The sequence below is a fragment of the Callorhinus ursinus genome, unplaced genomic scaffold (assembly GCF_003265705.2).
Source record: "Callorhinus ursinus isolate GAN/ISIS: 27379988/994484 unplaced genomic scaffold, GSC_fseal_2.0 scaffold42, whole genome shotgun sequence".
NCBI classification, from domain to species: Eukaryota; Metazoa; Chordata; class Mammalia; order Carnivora; family Otariidae; genus Callorhinus; species Callorhinus ursinus.
The window spans coordinates 8618469-8638569 of record NW_027397104.1 but is presented as its reverse complement, the minus strand read 5'-3'; the positions used below and the strand labels follow the sequence as shown (position 1 = coordinate 8638569).

Here is a 20101-nt window from a genome sequence, read left to right as displayed (position 1 = left end):
ACAGAGAAAGGAACAACCGTATAAAATGGTCAAAAAGATTCTCACAGGAGCCCGGGATCATGCCACAGAGAGCAGGAGCTGAACGCGTTAGTTTTGCTTGAGGAAGGCCCTTGTCACTGCGAGCAGGAGCCCCATTAGGTCTCCCTGCTGGTCGTGCGTGCCTTCCCTGCATGCTTGATCCATCTTAGAACTGTGAGAAAGCTGCCACAGTTCTCCATATTACAAATGTCAGCTCAGCAGTGTTGCCATTTGTTGTTATTTGGAAAGGATACTGACCTCTTCTAAGTACCTGGGGGCTTGGAATATATCATTTCATATTCCCAACAACCTTTCAAAGTGAATACTTTTACTTCTAAATTGGAGACGAAGAAGCTGAGATGTTCAGAGGTTAAGTAACTCATGCAGAGAGGTCCAGTAAGTGGTGGAGAGTGGCTTCAAGCCCAGGACTGTCTTCTTTGAGTGCTCACACTGCCCTTGGATCTATCCCATTTTCTCTCTAGATGTGCCCCATGTCACCAAACACGTTGATGGGGCTGTCCTGGCAGGGCACCATGCCTGGGTGTGCAGGCACAGAGAACAGGCGGAGGAACCTAAAGCTGAGTACTTCTGAGTGTAGTTCAAGGCATCTTCTGCCCCCAGGGTAGCCCTCTAAGCCCATGGTGTGCACGTACCTAATCAGCCTCTCTCAAGCCACCAGTCCGAGAGCCACAGAGGAGCCAGGAAGGAAGGCTGATTCACCCCGCGGTCTGCAGCAGGCTTGCTTGCTCTTAGGCTGAAATGCCATAGGGATCCAAACCTTAGGGCACAGGGTGCTTTGCTACTGATTTCTAATTTAGGTGCTTCTGGTCAGAGAACTTGTTCTACAGGATATTGATTCTATGTTATTTATAGAGATGTGCTTTGTGGCTTAATAAAGGAGGCAATATTCTTGAACACATGTTCTTATAACTGGGTACAGGGATCCGTGAATTGCCAACAGATCTTTATTGCATTACTCAGGTTTTCTTTATTTGTCCTTAGTTATTTTTGGTCTGTGATGCATCAATTTCTGCAAGTTTCCACAATGCTTGTGGATTTGTCAGTTTCTTCCTTTAATTTGGTCAGTTTCTGTTTTGTGGGTTTTGAAGCTGTTGTTAGATGCATATATAAGTTCACGATTACTAGATCTTCCATTTTTTATATCATCATATAAAGACCATCTTTATCCCTAAAATTTTGTTTTGGCTTTGGAATAAATTATTTTTTCTGACATAAATATTACAATACAAGCTTCTTTCAGTTAGTGAGTCTGGCATACATTTTTCTCTCCCTCAGTCTTATGTGTTACTATGTTTAATGTGTAGGTCATGAAAAAGGGCACATATATATGTATATATATATGTGTGTGTATTTTTTAAAAATTCGTTCTAGGATTCTCTGGCTTTTGACATGCATTTGGCAGAATCTATCTTTTCTGTATGCTGTGATTTTTATTTGGGCTTTTTTCTCTCCTTATGTCTCTCCTGCCCTCCATGTTTAGGAAAATCATATATTCTGATTCTCTTCTTTTAGTGGTGATCCTTAAATTTTAAAAATTGGCTTAACCTGTATGTCAATTATATCTCAATAAGGCTGAAATTTTTAAAAATTGGCTTACCTCAATAAAGCCTAAAGTTAATCCTCCCTTATTCTTGTAATTGTGGCTCTCTGTAGATTATGGTGTAAATTAAGGAAATTCAATTGTGGCTGGAAGAATGCTAGAAGATTTTATTCATACATCTTGTCCAACAAACCAAAGGACTCTGGCAATGTTGTGTTCCAAGACTGACACAAAGAAAGATGTTTCCAAAAGGGTTTTATAAAGCCAAATATACAATAGCTTCCCTAGGGTCTTCCCAGTACTGCCCAGTTTGATTTTTATGTCAGTATGTGTGTATGTCTATATATTTAATTATATATTTATATTATATAATGTATATTTATATATACAATTCAAAGGAAGATACTGGATCTCATCTTTGCCTTATTGTCCAATAGTCCAATATTTACACCATTGGTAAAAAGTCCACCATTGTGCTGATTCCATTCGAGAAATGCTTGTAGCATTCCAAAGCAATTAGAATTAGTTGGATCAATACAACCCAAAAGGACCATGACCCAAAAGGGAAGAGCCATTTGGCAAATATCTAACCATTTCTATTATTTTCCACTGTGAGAAAACTTGGTAGGGATTGGAGAAGGGTGTTTGATTCATTGTTACTATAGTTTATAGCTAATATCAGGTCTTAGTTTGATATCAGATATTAATCAACATAAAGTCCTTATCTCCCCAACTAGTTGTATGGAAAAAAATGTGTATATGTATAGTGTGTGTGTGTGTGTGTGTGTGTGTGTGTGTGTGTGTGTGTATATATATTTACCTTTTTACGGAGAGAATGACTATTCCTTTCATCACATTTTTCAAAACCTTAATGAAGTTTAAAACCCATTAGCTGCCATTATTTTTCCTGTTACAAATCAGCTGACTTCTGGCAAGTGCCAGCCCCCATCTTCTGAAGTTCAAAGTTCAGTTGCTCCTGGAGAAAATGTGTGACCTCATTTTCTTATTTGTTTTCTTTCTCTCTTTTAAAAGCTTCCTTCCTACCAGCTACTTTAACCATGACTGTGGACAGGGGAGATAATGTGAACATATCTTTCAAAAAGGTGTTGACTAAAGAAGAAGATGCAGTGATTTACAAAAATGGTGAGTATGTGTTTCATTTCCTGCCAGCACCATGGTGTGAGACATGAGATCGCACGAAACGTATTGGGTCATTATCCTGGTATAGTCTTGGGGGTAGATGTTGGAAGCAAAGCTGTTATAATGCAAGCCAGTAGAATCTTATTAAAGAAGCTCTATTAGGCAATGTGGTCGGTTGCTTAATCAAGTGAAATAGAGATTTATATACATATATGAATGTACGTACATTCTATATTTATGAATATATAATATGAAATTGTGAATGTACAATAAACTCCCATGATGTGATAAGTGAGGTCCCAAATTCAGCCATGTGAAATGAGGGTTGCTTGATGGCAAGGTTAAGGAAATTACCAGATGGAGCCTGGGAAGCCAGCTGGTGGTAGGTCTGGGAGTCCAACTGTGTCTTACAAATCTGTCCAGTTCCACCTGTGGTTTGGCACCACCTGGTGGCAGTCACCTCGTCCAGCTGAAATATTGATGGGGCCTCTTCTGGGTTCTGTGGGTGGTTAGGACTTCCATATTGGACTAGTGATTCTAGGTATCTCCTGGTTAATAGATTAGTGGCAGGGATGCCTTTGCCTGTTCATCTCTTCCTGCAGAAGATAAGCACTTTAGCCTTACCTCTATGTTCATACCTTTGCTGGTAGATTGTGTAGACTAGCCTATCTGCTCTAGCACCATAACTTTTTCAATTTGGGGGAGAGCATTGCATGGCTCAGCCTTTTCATTCTTCTACATCCAATATGCTAGAGCACATTTTCTGTATCCAGTCAGGGAGAGCTGATGAAGTGGAGAGGCCAGATAGGGAAACAGGAGTGTCTGCGTGTGACCCACTGTTCTCCACTCTTCTCCCTTATAAGGTTCCTTCATCCACTCAGTGCCCCGGCACGAAGTACCTGATATTTTAGAAGTGCATCTGCCTCACGCTCAGCCCCAGGATGCTGGAGTGTACTCAGCCAGGTACATAGGAGGAAACCTCTTCACCTCGGCCTTCACCAGACTGATAGTCCGGAGTAAGTGACTGAGAGGCCAAAATCTGTGATGATTTGTTTGTTAGGATTTTTAGCTGCAAATAACAGAAACTGACTCTGGCTACTTAAGCAAAAACCAGGGATTGGTTGGAAGTATACTAAGGACTCTAGAAAATTGGTGGAACAGCTGACAGAAAAGATAGGCCCCAGGGAAGATCTGGGGCTCAGCATGGGTGGGGGTGGATGGACTTTCTCTGTAGGAGGCTACTCTTACCCTAACTGTGCTTCAGCAATGTTTCTTTTACTTACTAAATTTGAATTCCCAGGATAAAGAATCAGGTTGGCCTAATATATGTCAGCTGTCTCCTGGCCTAGACCAGTGAGCCATAGTCAAGTGTGGAGCTGCATACCACAGTGCTCTCTAGGACTTCACACTTGAATAGCAGCTTCCTTCCCATTAAAAGGGGGCATACAGTGAACTGGGCAGTCTCCCTTAAAGGTATCTGATACATGGGGATGTGTTGGGCCTTCTGGATTGGTCTAATATTTAGTTAAACATTAAGTCTCCTGTGAGGCGCTTGGGTGGCTCCGTCAGTTAAGCACCTCACTGCTGATTTCAGCTCAGGTCATGATCTCAGGGTCATCAGATCAAGCCCCTCGTTGGGCTTTGCACTCAGCACGGAGCCCACTTAAGATTCTTCCCCCCCCCGACCCCCGCTCTTCCCTAACCCCTCGTGCTCTCTCTCAAATAAATAATAAATAACATCTAACATTCACTAGTTAGAACTAGTATAAACACTCTGCTCCCCCCCTTACAACTATCAAAGTGGGGAGTAACTATCAACCATTAGTTTTTATAAGAAATTGATTTATAGAAAGAAAAACCTGCCTTGGCTTTTCCTCGCTATACCAAGTGTTCATGATATTAAACAACTCAGGTCTAAGTATTTGGGCTGTTCTGTCATTCTTCTAATGATTGGAATCTCTAACTCATGAACAGTTATTCTTTTTCTTTGCATTATATTCATTCGTTTGTTCATTCAACAAATATATATTGAACATAACTCTGTGCCCAGCGTTGTGTTGGTATAAAAATACAAGGATAAGAAGTTTCTTAAACAACCAATGAGTTTATAGGATTTCTCTCCGTATTCACGAATATTTGATTTCCTAAAATATAAAAACTCAGGGCTTTTGATGAAAATCGCAGAAGCCTGATCACATCTTGTTGCTTATCAACAAACTCTTTTCCTAGCTTCTCTATCCCCAGGAGGTCACTCCAGTTTTCCCCTCAAGCTTTATTCTTTTGTCTTTCCCAGGCTGAGGGGAGAAGCTGGGAAAGGTCTATAGATAAGTAGAGAGCTAGAGACAGTTTAATGTAACAGGAAGCCCATTTTCTTCTCCATGAGCTGCCATCATTAGTTTTCAACACGTGCAAATAACCTGTGGTCTGGCTCTTAAGAAATCACTAATTGTGCAGAAGTATTTTTCCCTTTATATATTAAGGCATGTAAATATTAACTTTTAGACATTTTGTAGCTTTATCTATTAAATGGAAGTCTGTAAGAAAGGGTCTGTGTAGACAGTCTTCCTGATTATTTTAGAGAAAATACTGATAACCAGGGGTTCTTGCCAAAGAAATTATAAAGTTACATCAGCTGTAGGCACAGGTCCAAGCTTACCACCGTGAGACTAACATTCAGGGACAAAGACATTAGTTCCTTTCAGATGTGAAATTTAAATCCCTGACCACAAAAGGTCATGCCAACCCCCTTGCGTTTTTTCCTTATATCAGAAGGTGTTTTTGGACCCAAAAAACCATCTAAAATCACAAAATGTTAGAAAGAAGTATCTAGGAAATAAGAATATAGAAGCCTTTTACCATTCTTGTACTTTAGGTCTTAGTTATATTCTTTCACCTCCTGTATGTTTTTTACCTGAAAACAGGTGGATGCTACTAGCTTCTGAGCTGAATCTTGTCTCTACAGACTGTAGACCAGAGGTTCTCACACTCTGGCATGCATCACAATTATCTGGAGGACTTGGTAAGCATAGATTGCTAGGCCACCTCCGATTCAGATGCAGTTTGAGACTGGAGATTTGCATCTCTAGCAGATTCCCAGGTAATGGAGAAGCTATTGGTCAGGGATCACACTTGGAAAACCATTGTTCTAGCTCTGATTGTACCTGCAGCTCTGGAAAAATGCCAGGCTCTCCTTCCCTGCCTCCCCTTTGCTTGGAACACACTCTGCAGCCTATCTTCTTTGTTGATTATGTGGTCATGCAGAGTCCTCTCTCACATACCACCTCCTCCGGGAAAGCCTTCGTTTATACCCTCTTCTATCCCCAAGACGGGATTAGGTACTCCTTGTCTTTTTTTTTTTTTTTTTAAGATTTTATTTATTTATTTGAGAGAGAGAGACAGAGATAGCGACAGAGAGCACAAGCAAGGTGGAGAGGGAAAAGCAGGCTCCCCGCCAAGCAGGGAGTCCGATGCGGGGCTCGATCCCAGGACCGTGGAAACATGACCCAAGTGGAAGGCAGATGCCTAACTGACTGAGCCACCCAGGTGCCCCTCCTTGTCTTTGTTTCTATCCTTATTACCTGTTTCCATGTCTGTTTCCCAGAGAAGACTGTTAGCTTTTAAGAGATTGTATTTTGTTTCTCTTCATTTACTAGTGTCCGCTAAAATGACTGCCATGTTGTAGGTGCTCAGTAAAGGTTTGGGGAGTGAGTGTGCTCTACTCACCAGAGCCTTGTTTTCCTTAAAAGGATGTGAAGCTCAGAAGTGGGGACCTGAATGTAACCGTGTCTGCACTGAGTGTAAGAACAATGGTGTCTGCCACGAAGATACAGGAGAATGCATTTGCCCACCTGGGTTCATGGGGAAGACCTGTGAGAAGGGTAAGTCAAGAGTGCTTGATGAGTAAGTTGTGGATGAAGCGGGGGGGAGGGGCGGAAATCGGAGGGGGAGACAAACCAGGAGAGACTATGGACACCGAGAAACAAACTGGGGGTTTCGGAGGGGCGGGGGGTGGGGGGGATGGGTTAGCCTGGTGATGGGTATTAAAGAGGGCACGTTCTGCATGGGGCACTGGGTGTTATACACAAACAATGAATCATGGAACACTACGTCAAAAACTAATGATGTACTGTATGGTGACTAGCATGACATAATAAAATAAAATTAAAAAAAATAAAAAGCCATCATTGCTGGATGTAGAATTTTAACTCTGTACACCACTGGGAACAGAAACTAAATGGCCCGTGTTAGGTCCTGTGGGACCTTGGTGTGAACTGGAAAAAGGTACCCTTTCCTAAAGGTTCTTTATTGCCAATCACCGTAAGGCTGTCCATACCACAGCTGAGATTGGATTATTTTCCATCTTCACTAGTCTAGGGGAGACCCGTAAAAGAAGATGCATACATTTCAAGGGGTTGAATATTTGACGCTGAATCATCTTTTTCTCCCCCCACCCCCAAAGCTTGTGAGCTGCACACATTTGGCAGAACCTGTAAAGAAAGGTGTAGTGGAGCAGAGGGATGCAAGTCCTATGTGTTCTGTCTCCCAGACCCCTATGGGTGCTCCTGTGCCACAGGTTGGCAGGGTCTGCAATGCAATGAAGGTATGTGCCAATCACACCCTTGAACAAAAAACGTTCTAGCAGGTATACCAAGGAGATCCAGCTTGCTGGAGATGATAGCGTGGGAGGTACCTGGACTGTTGACTCAGCTGTCCAGGGCTGAGCTACAGGGTTTTGAATCACAGATGTTTTCATCCCAAGTTAACGATGCTTTCATAATTAAGACTCTGGACCTTATAGAGAGTGCTTCTCAAGCAAATCATCTGGGGTTCTTATTAAAACACAGACTCTGATTCCATAGGTGGTGGACTGGCTCCTGAAGCCTGCGTTTCCCAAAACTCCCAGATGGTGCTCACACTGCTGGTTTTGAGACCACACTTTGAGTTGGAAGGCCATAGAGATTTGTTTTTTGTTTTTTTGTTTTTTTTTTTCAGTGGGCTGTAGATAGCAGAGCTCTGAGGTCCGATCCAGACAGGATTTGGGATTTGAAAATAGAAGAAGATCTTTTCTTCTGTGGGCCTTATGGAGGCAGTACTAACTTCACCTTCTAGCCACCCACAGCCTTAGTTTTCTCCCTTCGTCTCTGTTAACAATGGTTCTGGTGTCTTGGTTCACAGCTTGCCAGCCGGGTTATTACGGGCCAGACTGTAAGCTTAGTTGCAGGTGCACCCATGGGGAGCTGTGTGATCGGTTCCAAGGATGTCTCTGCTCTCCAGAACGCCAAGGGCTCCAGTGTGAGAATGAAGGTAAAGCAAGGTAACACTGTAGTTAGGGCCACGTTTAGCATGTCTGAACTGAGCTTTGCTGGTTATAATTCTTGCCCCACCAGCCCAAATTCCTCAAACCCCTTCTGTTTCCATCCAGAAGTTGGGAAGAATATATCCCAAGTCCTAAAGGACAACATTCTTATTCTTTACTACAGGCCCTCCTACTGGCCTTCATTTCTCCTTCCACTGGGAATAAACCATGTGCTCTTTGTGGCACAGAGAGTGACACTGGCTAGCCGGGGGCTCTGCCTACCTCATCTGCTCCCTTCCCCAGGAACGGTCTTTTCCCAGGATACATACAACAGGGAAGAACTACTTTGGAGGGATTTGGACAAAGGATATTTCTGAAAAGAAAGATTAAAAAAAAAAAGAAGCAAAAAGAGAAAAGATGAAGCCTCAAAACGAAATTTTAAGTAATTCTAGTTCAGAAATTACTGTAGAGCCAGGGGTCCACAAACTCTGACCCACAGATCAAATCCAGTCTGCTATTTTTTTTAACAGCTTTATTGAGATACCATTTTTATACCATGAAGTTCATTCCTTTTAAATGTACAATAGAATGATTTTTAGTATATTTACAGTGTCGTGCAACCATTACCGCAATCTAATTTTAGAATGTTTCTGCCATACCAAAAAAAAGCTTGTACCTATTAGTCGTAACTCCCATTCTCCTCTCCTCCCACCCCTGGCAACCATGAATTTACTTTTTATCTCTATAGGTTAACTTATTCTTGACACTTCATAAACTGTGAATGGGATCACACATGATGTCTTTTGTGGCTGGCTTCTTTCACTGACCATACAGTTTTTGAGGTTTAACTGTATTGTAGCATTTATCCTTTTTATTTCCCTACTGTCTGTTGTTAATTTGATTGGCACGTAGCCACACTAATTTATTTAGAATTTAGAATCTATGGCTGCTTGCATATGACATCAGGGTTGAGTAGTTAGTTACCAGAGAACTTTCAGCCTGCAAAGCTGAAAATATTTACTGTCTAGTCCTTTACATAAAAAGTTTGCTCATTCCTGCCCTAGAATATACTTTTTAAAATTAAAAGAAACACATTTTTACATATTTTCAAAATGTAAAAATAATGAACATATATTACTTTTCCAATCCTACAAATCTAAATGTTACAGAAAGGAATCTACACTCAGCAGCAAGACCAAGACCTTTACGGCTTTTTCTCTGTTCATTTTTAAAATCGAACAAATATGGGAGGAAAATACCAACAATTGTTTTCTCAAAGGCTTTGGCTTAGTTTTACGTATTCACTTTCTTCCCCCAGTGTTCGGAGTTTTGGCCGCAGGGCAGGAACCTGGGAGGGTCTAGGAAGGGAAGGAAAGGCCTTGGGGCTGCTGGAGGATTGGGTTGAAGATAGGCAGTTAGCAAACTGAAGGATTTGAATTTTCAATTTCATGCCTGCTTTTCTTTTCTGAGCCTGAAGTTGCAAAAGGGGTGAACACCTCAGACCTAGATCCAGGCCCCTGGCTTTCAGAGAGCAGCCCCGCACCACCCCCCCACCCCCCCACCCCCGCCCGCTTCTTCTCCATCTCCACCTGTGCACCCACCTTCACCTCCGGCGGACTGCAGGAAATGCAAGGCGACAGTGCAGGAAAGACTTAACTGCCTTCAAAGTGTCAAAGCCCTTTTTAAAGTTCCTACGCAAATAATTTCTTAAGCCGAAAAATCTGGTAGATTCTAATCACAGTCCCTTCAAGTCTACAGACAGGTCAAGGAATTACCTTGTAGTTCTTAGACCTCTTCCCTTCCTGCTCCATACCCTTTACTCATTGTGTTCTAGGCCCGGGAAATAGGACATCAATATAAAATATGAATGTTGTGTTTACCGTGGCCCCGCCTACCCTCACCCCCCCCCAAGTGTCCAACAGCTTGTAAGTCCCTGCTGCTCTTGGGGGGCATTTCCAATAACCCCAGTCTTCACTAAGTGCTGGACTGTTTTCTACTGTGTCTCACATGTAGTTACAAAGGGATGAGGTTCTCTAAGACCCTACAATTCAGAATAAAATTGTTATATTTCAGGATTATTCATTCTCTACAATGTAGGTATTAGGCAAGGAGTCCTGATACCCTTGTTGATATCAGAGACGTCTTTCAGTATTGGCGGCAACACTTGTGATTGGGCTGTTGCCTAGAAGCAGTTTGGGGGAGTATTTCTATTCCACTTCACTTCTTGCATGTAAGTGTGAATGTTTTTCATCACTTGCTACTTGCAGATTCAATGCGCTGTGTCTTGTATATCAAAATGGAGGATCATGTTGGTCAGCAATATTGTGGGATTGTTTGCGGAGTCCAAGAGGACCTAGTTTTTGTTTTTGCTTTAGTTTTTGTTAACATTCTCTTAAAACGTAAAAAGGAGCTGAAAAGTAAGGCCAGGGAAGATGTGGTCATGATGATCATTTTAATATAAGACTGTCCATCCCAGATCCACTGAGGGGAGCACAGCATTAAGGCAGAGTGAGGACTCTGGATTCATACAGATCTGAGCTTGATTCTGGACTCTGAGCCTCAGTGTCCTCATCTGTAAAACGGGGACCACAGTAGCGTTCCCCCACAAACTTATTATGTGATGATAAAACAATATAATACTTGCAAGTTTCTTACCTGGGATGTGACTTGCCAAATGGTAGCTGCTTTTATTACTGTCGCTGCTGTGTCAAAGATTAGATTTCACAGAGCTGTTTTTCTCATGCAGGCACGCCAAGGATGATCCCAAAGATAGAGGATTTGCCGGATCACATAGAAGTAAACAGTGGTAAATTTAACCCCATCTGCAAAGCGTCTGGCTGGCCACTACCTGCCAATGAAGAAATGACTCTCGTGAAGCCAGATGGGACAGTGCTCCATGTAAGAGTTATTCTTAATCTGCCTCCTGACACCACTAGATGCTTTCAATGGGTAATCCCCTTGCTACAGGCTGGGTCCAAGCCCGGGGATTGCATCCTCCGAAGCCAGAGTGTTGTTATCTTGGACCGAATGCCGTGTCCCTGGGGAGGTAGAGCAGAGTCACTGCAGCCTGGCCAGCACCACAGGGCAAGGTTGGAAAGAGACCACCACAGTGGAATTGAGGAAGCTGAGTGCCGCCGATCGCACTCATCCTGCAGAACTTTCCAACCGTGTGTGTTGAGAGGTATACGTCAGTCTGTGCAGGCTCTGCTCCTCACAGTATACCCCCGTGTTCTAACTTCTCATATCGGGAAGAATGAGGTGGTCTTGTGGCCACCACCAAAGGGTGTGGCAAGGTGTGGCACCATGAATCAGCAGGAGATTCTCATGTTACCTACCACGTGCTATCAAGAAATGGAACTCTGATGACTGGTCTACTTCTATTGTGTTCTTTGGAACAAAAATTAGAGTATAAAAGAGGGGAGTTCAGCCTAATTTGGTTGATTCTATATAGATCTGCTCTCACACTTCCCATTCAGAAACCATAAACCATGGAATCCCCTAGATCTGAATATATTTCTTGGGCCCCCGACCTCTTCACTCTGCCCTTGTTGCTGGTGCTCAGCACTGATTAGGTTGTTGTCCAAGCAGTTCTTCTTTGCTGGAAAGGACTAAGCAACTTTTCAATATGTTCCCCTTCTCTCTTCCAACAATCTCAAATGCAGCACAGATAGGAGTTCCCCAAAATTCTCTGTGTCACCAGAGATCCTCAGGAAGTTGATGTATTTTCTTATCTAAGCATTTTGAAATGGTTATCTTTTTTTTTTTTTTTTCCCTCTCAAAGATGACTGAAAATCAACCTGACAAGAGGGTAGATGCCAGTGGTCCCCTGGGAGCGGGATATGTAGAATGTGCCATTATTGGTTTCTACACATCAGATGTTCCTGATTCCACTCAAACAACTCATTAGGTAGTGAAGCCAACTGACAGCTTCTTAAAATCTTGTTGGCCTTTTCCTGAGTTAATGGAAGTAACAGCTACCATCTAGTGAGGGTCAACCATGCTGTATTCATGCTGCTTAATATTCCCTGTCCTCTTTCTATAGAAGTGGAAATTGGCTGGCTGAATTTGAGTAAGGGATTGGTCAAGAGTGGCAGAGTAGGGATGTGATTTGAGGTCCATGTGTCTTCAGAGCCCTGATTTTTCCCACGATACTCCACTCGATAGCTCCTCAATTATTTTGGGAAGCCATTTTGTCCTCTCACCCAGCCATCTCTGTATTACACAGGGAAGGGACAAATGTTTACCAGAGCAGTTTAAAGGAATGAGATTCCTAGCCTGTTAAGTGTTTACCCCACACTCCCAAACACACAAACACAACAGCAGGATCTGAGAGGGCATTAATCCAATATAAACTTTCAGGGCTACTACAATAGCTTTGGAAATAAGCCAGTGATTATACTAGTGTTGCATTTGGCTTCTTAATCTCTCCTAGAAAACTTCTTATCAAACAATGAGATGGGGTCAGTGTTATGGACCTTTCGTGTGTTTATGCCTCCCTAGAAGCTTTTATTTGTATTTGACCCTTCCAGCCGAAAGACTTCAACCTTACGAGTCATCTGTCAGTGGCCACATTCACTATCCACCGCATCCTCCCCCCTGACTCAGGAGTCTGGGTCTGCAGCGTGAACACTGTGGCTGGGATGGTGGAAAAGCCTTTCAACATTTCTGTTAAAGGTAAGCTCCATTTTGTAGAGGAAGAGCTTGCATCCTCGATGCACTGTGTTTATGTATCATTGGGTGCTGCTCCCAGATAGAAATGTTATCTGAACGCTAAAATGACTTTTTGGATATTTTCTAGGATACTACACCTTAAATTTTTTTTTATATATGCATGAAAATGGAAAGGAGGGATTAAGTAGATGACCTTTGGAGTCATATAGCCTGGGCTTTGGTTTTTGTCCCTAATAGCTAGAAACTTTGTGTATAGCCCTGAGCAAATGAGGTTAATCTCTCTGAGCCTTTCCTTATTTGACAATGAAGTTTAGTTCATCTACCTCTCAGGGTTACTGTGAAGATTTGTTAAATATGCAAAACACCTGGAATTGTGTCTGGCACATGTCTAGTAGTGTTTTAGTACATGAAAAGTTTGACTTCATCATTGTTGTGACTTCCTATTCATTATTGTACAAAATAAGTTGGAAAATACTTTGAGAATTACTCACTTATTTTGAAGCCCAGGCTATGCTATATAATGAACATGAATAATTTTTTTTCACATATTCAGCATTGTAAGTATTCTTCCTGCTATGAATTAGTATTTCAAAATGCACATTAATCTAAGTAGGTGGCTATACATTTGTGGCTTGATGGGGAGAAGGAACATGGAGGTAAATCTGAGTTAGCTTGGCTGGTACACATAGATACCACAAGGAATGTTAAATTTGGAAGTTTCTTATGAGCCCATTTAGACAAAAACAGCTAACAGCTCTTGGACATATTTTGTAGAAAGGCAATGGGCTAAGTACCTCACATACTTCCTCTTATTTAATTATTATGAGAACTGTATGCAACAGATACTGTTATCACCACTTTACCAGTCAGAAAACAGGTTCAGAGGGTTTAGTTAACTTGTATAAGGGAGCACATCTGTTAAGGAGTAAATCTTAGTTTTGAACCTGGGTCTCCTGGCTCCAAATACTGCACCATTTGTCTAGACCATTTCATTTTCTGAGTCTCCTGTGTTAAAGTTTAGGAAGCAAGATAACCAATACAGACTTGTATTTTACACATATTGTTACTTGATGAGGAATCTTTGGGCTATCTGAGAGGTGATTTCTATAAATGAAGTAAGGCAAATGTCCAGAACATAATCTTTTTTAAGAGACCAATAACATTAGCCTAAATACAGCCTTGTAGACTGGGATTCTCTACCCTGAGCATCCACATAAACTGCCACAGAATCTTTAGTATTTTTTGGAATTACTGGAAAAAGCCCTGATCTCTTTTATTCAGTAGAACATTCACATGATGAAAACAATTTCTTATATCTTGCATGTTCTTGAAAGGAAGGAAATGATATGCAGACAAGACAAATTACTGTATTTTTAAGCTTCTTGGAATGTTTGCTGCCCATGGAAAATAAATAAGTCAAAAATAAACCATGTTGCTAAGATTCAGAAGAGTCAGTGGTTCTAATTTTTATTTTTTAGTGGAAGACACAGCACACAACATCAACGCATAGAAGCATCTGTAATACTAAGTAATTGATACCTCTTCATGTCATATTTACTGATAGATATAAAATCAAAATCGCCATTAGGTAAATTAATCAATATCTTTAATCATAGTATTAAAAAAAAAAAAAGATGCAAGACTTTACTACCAGAATACAAGTTGGTACAACCCCCCTTTGGAAAACTGAAAATATATGCTAAAGTTAAGCATACACATACCTATGACCTGGCAATTCTCTTAAGTATAAGCTCAAAAGAAATGAGTGTATAAGTTCAAAAAGATGTCTTAAATGTTCAGAGCAGTTTTATTCATAATAGCCCCAAACTAAAATTAACCCAATTATCCATCCACATTATAAGGGATACATAAATTGTGTATTCATACCTAATGGGTTGCTAGGGATGCCATACAAATTTCCACAGACGAGGTGGCTTAAACAACAGAAATTTATTTTCTCACGTTCTGGAGGCTAGATAAGTGATCAAAGTGTCAGCAGAGTTGATTTCTCCTGAGGCCTCACTCCTTGGCTCATAAATGGCTGTCTTTTCCCCGTACTTTCACACGATTTTCCCATTGTGTGTCCTAATTTAATCTTCTTATAAGGACAATAGTTGCCTTGGATTAGGAACCACCCTAATGACCTCATTTTGACTTCATTACCGTCTTAAAGACCCTCTCTCCAAATAGAGTTACCTTCTGAGGTACAGGGGATTAAGACTTCCACATAAGAATTTTGGGGTAACACAGTTCAGCCTGTAACATCATACAGTCAATATTAAAGAGCAATAAGAGAGAATTCCTGCAATAGTATGGATATCGTAGACATAATAGCACACGAAAATACATGCTTTATGATTCCATCTATACAAAGTTAGAGATCAGGCAAAACTAAATGATAGTGACAAAAGCCAGGATAATATTTCCCCATTGACAGAGAAGGGGCACAAGGGTGATTTCCAGGGGGCTGGAAACGTTCCCTGTCTCAATCTGGGTAATGGTTACATGGGTTTGTGCACAGGTAAAGTCCCTCAAGCTAAATGCACTTAAGATTTTTGCACTTTATAATATGTATATCTCAATACAAATTACTAAAAGACAACAAATAAAATGATAAATTACTAAGAGGAAGCTTTTGGAGCAGTTTGTTTCATGCTTACAAAAGTATCATTTTTACAAGATCCTGGCATTAATAGCTACAATAAAATAAGTATTTGCTGTTTTAAGCAAACAGGTGGTCTTATTTGATCATACAAGGGAAGCGTGACTTAACAAATGAATTTACTCACAGAAGTGCACTCTTCTCAGGAACTGCCCTAAAGTAAAAACACTGGCAGAATCTGAAAGATTCTATGTTATGTAGCATACTCCTTGGGGAGAAAAAAAAAAAAAAACAGGTATGCATTTTTAAGAAGGATGGGCTGATGGAGCTATAGAACTCACTAGAAATTCAATTGACCAACACTTATACAGCACCTGTAAACCTACATGGTCTTTTACCTAATGGAATTTAGAGTCCATTGCAGTGTTTTACCACATTTCGATCATTATCACCTCACCAAGGAACCCCTTTAGAAATTTATTCCCAAACTCTCCTCCCCTCACCATAAAATGTTAATATCATGAATGTACTGCCTATCTGTTTATGTACTGTGGCTCTTTGGAAGGCCATTGTAATATCGGAGGCTTTTTCAATCCTGCAAGAATTAATTTTAACCTACATGGGGGTGTTATTTTATCCTATTAAGAATACATGGTCTTTGGGCGCCTGGGTGGCTCAGTTGGTTAAGCGACTGCCTTCGGCTCAGGTCATGATCCTGGAGTCCCAGGATTGAGTCCCACATCGGGCTCCCTGCTCAGCAGGGAGTCTGCTTCTCCCTCTGACCCTCCCCCCTCTCATGTGCTCTCTCTCTCTCTCATTCTCTCTCTCAAATAAATAAATAAAATCTTTAAAAAAAAAAAAAGAATCATGGTCTTTGACATGGGGAGATTATTCTGGATTATCTGGGTGGACCCACTCTAATCAGATGAGTCCTTAAAAGCAGAGAATTTTACCTACCTATCATCAGAAAGCGATCACAGTGGAAGAAGGGTTCAAGATACACGATGTTGTTGACTTTAAAGATGGAGGAAGGGGCCACAAGCCAAGGAATGCAGGTGGTTTCTAGATGTTGGAAAGAACAAGGAAACAGAGTCTCCCTTTGAGCTCCCTTACAGCCCTACTAACACCTTGATCTTAGCCCAGTGAGACCCATGTCTGACTTCTGACCTCTGGAACTGTAAGAATAAATTTGTGTTGCTCTAAGCCAAAAAAAGAAAGGAAGGAAGAAAGCAAGGAAAGAAAGGAAAAGATAGAGAGAACATGCATGGTCTAGAGGAAGAACAATATTAAATGTTCACACAAAATCTCTAAGACTAATAAATTCTGAAAATTGCAATGGAGGAAAAGATTAAGTTCTTTGAAGCCTAACTGGGGGGTATAGCCTCTGTGAAGAAATCACATCAGAGCTGATTGCTGAATGATCAGTTAAGAGGTAACAGAGAATGGTGGGAGGTCTGGTGCATTGCTTTCAGGAGAACAACATTTACAAAGAACCTGAAACAGAAAGGAGCTTGTTGCATTGTTGGAGAAATTGAAAGTTCAGGGGCTGGGTGATGGGCATTAAGGAGGCACGTGATGTGATGAGCACTGCAACTGATGAATCATTGAACACTACATCCGAAAGTAATGATGTACTCTATGTTGGCTTATTGAATTTAAATTAAAATTAAAAAAAATAAATACACAATAAAATAAAAAGAAAGGTCAGTGGCACTGGAGGTTATTGGGTGAGGGGAAGAGGAGGCAGGGGCTCAATCGTGCAAGGCCTGACAGGTCATGTTATGAATTTTAGATTTTATTCTAAACATGATGGGAATCCATGGTAAGGTCTTGAGCAGAGGAGTGATCGTATTTTAAGAAGTACTTTGTGGATAGTGGGTTAGAGGGGCAAGAACAAAGCCAGGCGATCACAGTGCAGGCAACTGCATTGAATCTGAACAGAGAACTGAGTGATACGGGAGATGGGTAGTTCTCGAGCCCTGACACCTCAACCACCAGCCAGTGCCACGTCCTTGACTTCCTCATGAGAAAGAATTCAAGGAGTCAGAGTATAGCAGAAGAAGTTTTATTGCAAAGCCAAAGTACACACTGAAAGGGGATGGGCAGAGTGCAGGTACACTCAGATACAGGATCTGAGCTGCCCTGGGTAGACGTAGGGGAGTTCTGCTGTTTATAGGTGGTCATAATGAGTGGGTGATATAGTCATGAAAGGTTCTGGGAATAGACGGGAACTTCTAAAAACTCTGAATATCATTACGCATGCTTTGTGGCAGCTACTAAGCACAGGCGCAGTCCAATTTTTCTCTTACAAATACTTCATGATCAAGATGTATGAGGAGTACTCTAGCACCCCCAGTAGAGGAGTCATTCTTTGTCATTTGCAGGCTAACTGGGTCTGTGTGCGTGGGCGCCATGGGCTTGAGCAACAACGGGAAGCTTATGGCCCTGAGAAACCACAGAGCTATCATAGGGTTTACTCAGTTGTCACAGTCTGTCAGGTGTCAGACTCCGTTCCCTGTCTTTTGTTCCATCTGCTGTTAACCAGTGTTTCCCTATGTACCTGCCTCTAGAGGGTTTTGTTGGAAATGTAAGGTTACCCCTCCTCTATCCTCACCAAAGTACGATAATCAAACTCGAGACTAATCTGATTGTTGAAAATTTTGTTTAGTTCTTCCAAAGCCCCTGAATGCCCCAAACGTGATCGACACTGGACATAATTTTGCTGTCATCAACATCAGTTCTGAGCCTTACTTTGGGGATGGACCGATCAAATCCAAGAAGCTTCTATACAAACCTGTTAATCATTATGAAGCTTGGCGGCATATTCAAGGTAAGGTTTGAACAGGAAAGACTCCAGCTAAAGAAGTGGCACCAGGAGAAAAAAAATTCCTCACATATAGAAATAGAGAAATCCTCTCTCCCACTCTCATTCCTCTGCCCCAGGGTAGTAGTGGCTGTAGCCAAGGATTCCATTTCAGAGTTAATTACCTACCAATTCTTTAGTCTCACTATGCCCGTGATTTCCTAAAAAGGGCCCTCTATGCATTGTTATGTAGATAATTGAGGAAGTTACAAAAAGGAGAACAAAAGGTTTTAGTTTAGTATTAACCCAGCTGACCTGGATATGTGGAATTAAGTCATGGCACTGTTACCGAGCCCTTCACATTCTATTGTAGACTCAGCCAAAATTCAGAATCCTAGTGACATAAGACTGATATGCTAAGTTGCTGTTGACAATGTCAAAGGCTAGGTTTTATTAAAAAGCAGCTTTTTTTCATAAGGTGGTAATAATCCATCATCACTTTCTGCAAGCGGACATCCACAAAATGTTCTAAGAACTCTTGAACACAGCCCAGTTTTTTTTCTTACCAGCTGCAAATTTATCATATGGTAAGGCGGTACTTTTGCAATACCTGCAGAGAACAGAGCCTGGCTAAAGCAAATAGCTAAGGAGAAAAGATGCATATACTATTTGTTTAGGAGATCTATTTTCAGTGACTTCAGAGCCCTCCATTTGTAAATGGTATGACTATTACAAATGTGCTCTCTGGTCTTTGTAAGCAAACCCTCAAAGAATCTCTTCTGTTGATAGCCTGATTGCAATCACTATGTATTTAAAAACGGTGGCAATTAAATTACATTATTTTAATTGAGATTCCCCACCCCCCCTTAAATCTAATTGTTATTCCATATGGTTGAAGATTTGTGTGGTTTTACTGTACAAATGAAAAGACAAAAGCCCTAGAGCAGACGTGATTAAGTGGCTCAGAGAGACTTGCATTAGTTTGTACATAGTAACCTGGAAACTTCCTTAAAAAAGCCTCATTTTCCTTGTGTTAGGAATGGTGAGGCCCTGAAGCGGGGGATTGCCTGTTTCCCTTAGACATTGTATTTTTGAAAAACCAAACACTAGTTCACATCACAATAACAGCATTCCACTTTAAACAATGTACAAGAATGCCAACTTAAGTTTCCTGGACTTTCCCTCTTTGCAGTGACAAGTGAGATTGTTACACTCAGCTATTTGGAACCTCGCACAGAATACGAGCTCTGCGTGCAGCTGGTCCGGCGTGGAGAGGGTGGGGAAGGGCATCCGGGACCCGTGAGACGGTTCACAACTGCTTCTATCGGTCAGTGGAAGCAAACAGCATTTCTTCCTGCACTGGGTGGGAGGGGGGAGGACGGGGAAAAAGGAAGGAAGACCAGGAAGGGTGGTGGTGGGCGAGTGGGTGGGTGGGGGTGCAGGGGGAAGGAGTTTGCTTTTGAATGGGTGGGAAAGTGACAGGAAGGTGGGCAGCTTGGAGCCAAATAGTTCTTTTCTTTGGGCTGCACTCCTGGTCTATGTCCCTGGGGGAGGGTGTCTGCGGCAGTACGGGGACAGAGGAGGAAGCAGATGAGCCTTCAGGAAGTCAGGGCCATCCCTTAGGAGTTGGGATTTACTTAGCAGCAACTGCTTGGCTCCTGAGTTTTACCAACAGCTTCCTGTTTCCATCTTAAGGGCCTAAGCCAGACTCTTGGCACATACGTACTTCAGAAATCCCAGTTTATTTATTTTTAAAACTAATTTCTCATTTTCCAAAGTAATTCGTGCACAGAGTTAAAACATCAAATAGGATGAGAAGCTTTTATCTGAAGAACAGCAGACCCCTGTTCCACCTCCCCACCCCCCAAGCTGCCTCCTATAGGCAGCCCGATTTACCTCCTTAAGCTACTTCTTTTTTTTTTTTTTTAAGATTATTTATTTATTTGTCAGAGAGAGCACGCACTCCTGCACAAGCAGGGGGAGTGGCAGAGAAAGAGAGAGGAGCAGGCT

The 20101-nt window shown here is 41.7% G+C and overlaps 1 protein-coding gene across 2 annotated transcripts in view; it reads left to right on the top strand.

The window, feature by feature from the left end:
* Positions 1 to 20101, top strand: part of TEK (TEK receptor tyrosine kinase) — a 92307-nt gene that overhangs the window by 46560 nt on the left and 25646 nt on the right. For both annotated transcript variants that reach the window (XM_073881476.1, XM_025852968.2), the window contains exons 3-11: positions 2612 to 2722; positions 3583 to 3735; positions 6466 to 6597; positions 7179 to 7319; positions 7895 to 8023; positions 10762 to 10913; positions 12545 to 12689; positions 17957 to 18118; positions 19284 to 19418. In XM_073881476.1, coding sequence (XP_073737577.1) covers positions 2612 to 2722; positions 3583 to 3735; positions 6466 to 6597; positions 7179 to 7319; positions 7895 to 8023; positions 10762 to 10913; positions 12545 to 12689; positions 17957 to 18118; positions 19284 to 19418 — 1260 coding nt within the window. The remainder of the gene's footprint in view (positions 1 to 2611; positions 2723 to 3582; positions 3736 to 6465; positions 6598 to 7178; positions 7320 to 7894; positions 8024 to 10761; positions 10914 to 12544; positions 12690 to 17956; positions 18119 to 19283; positions 19419 to 20101) is intronic.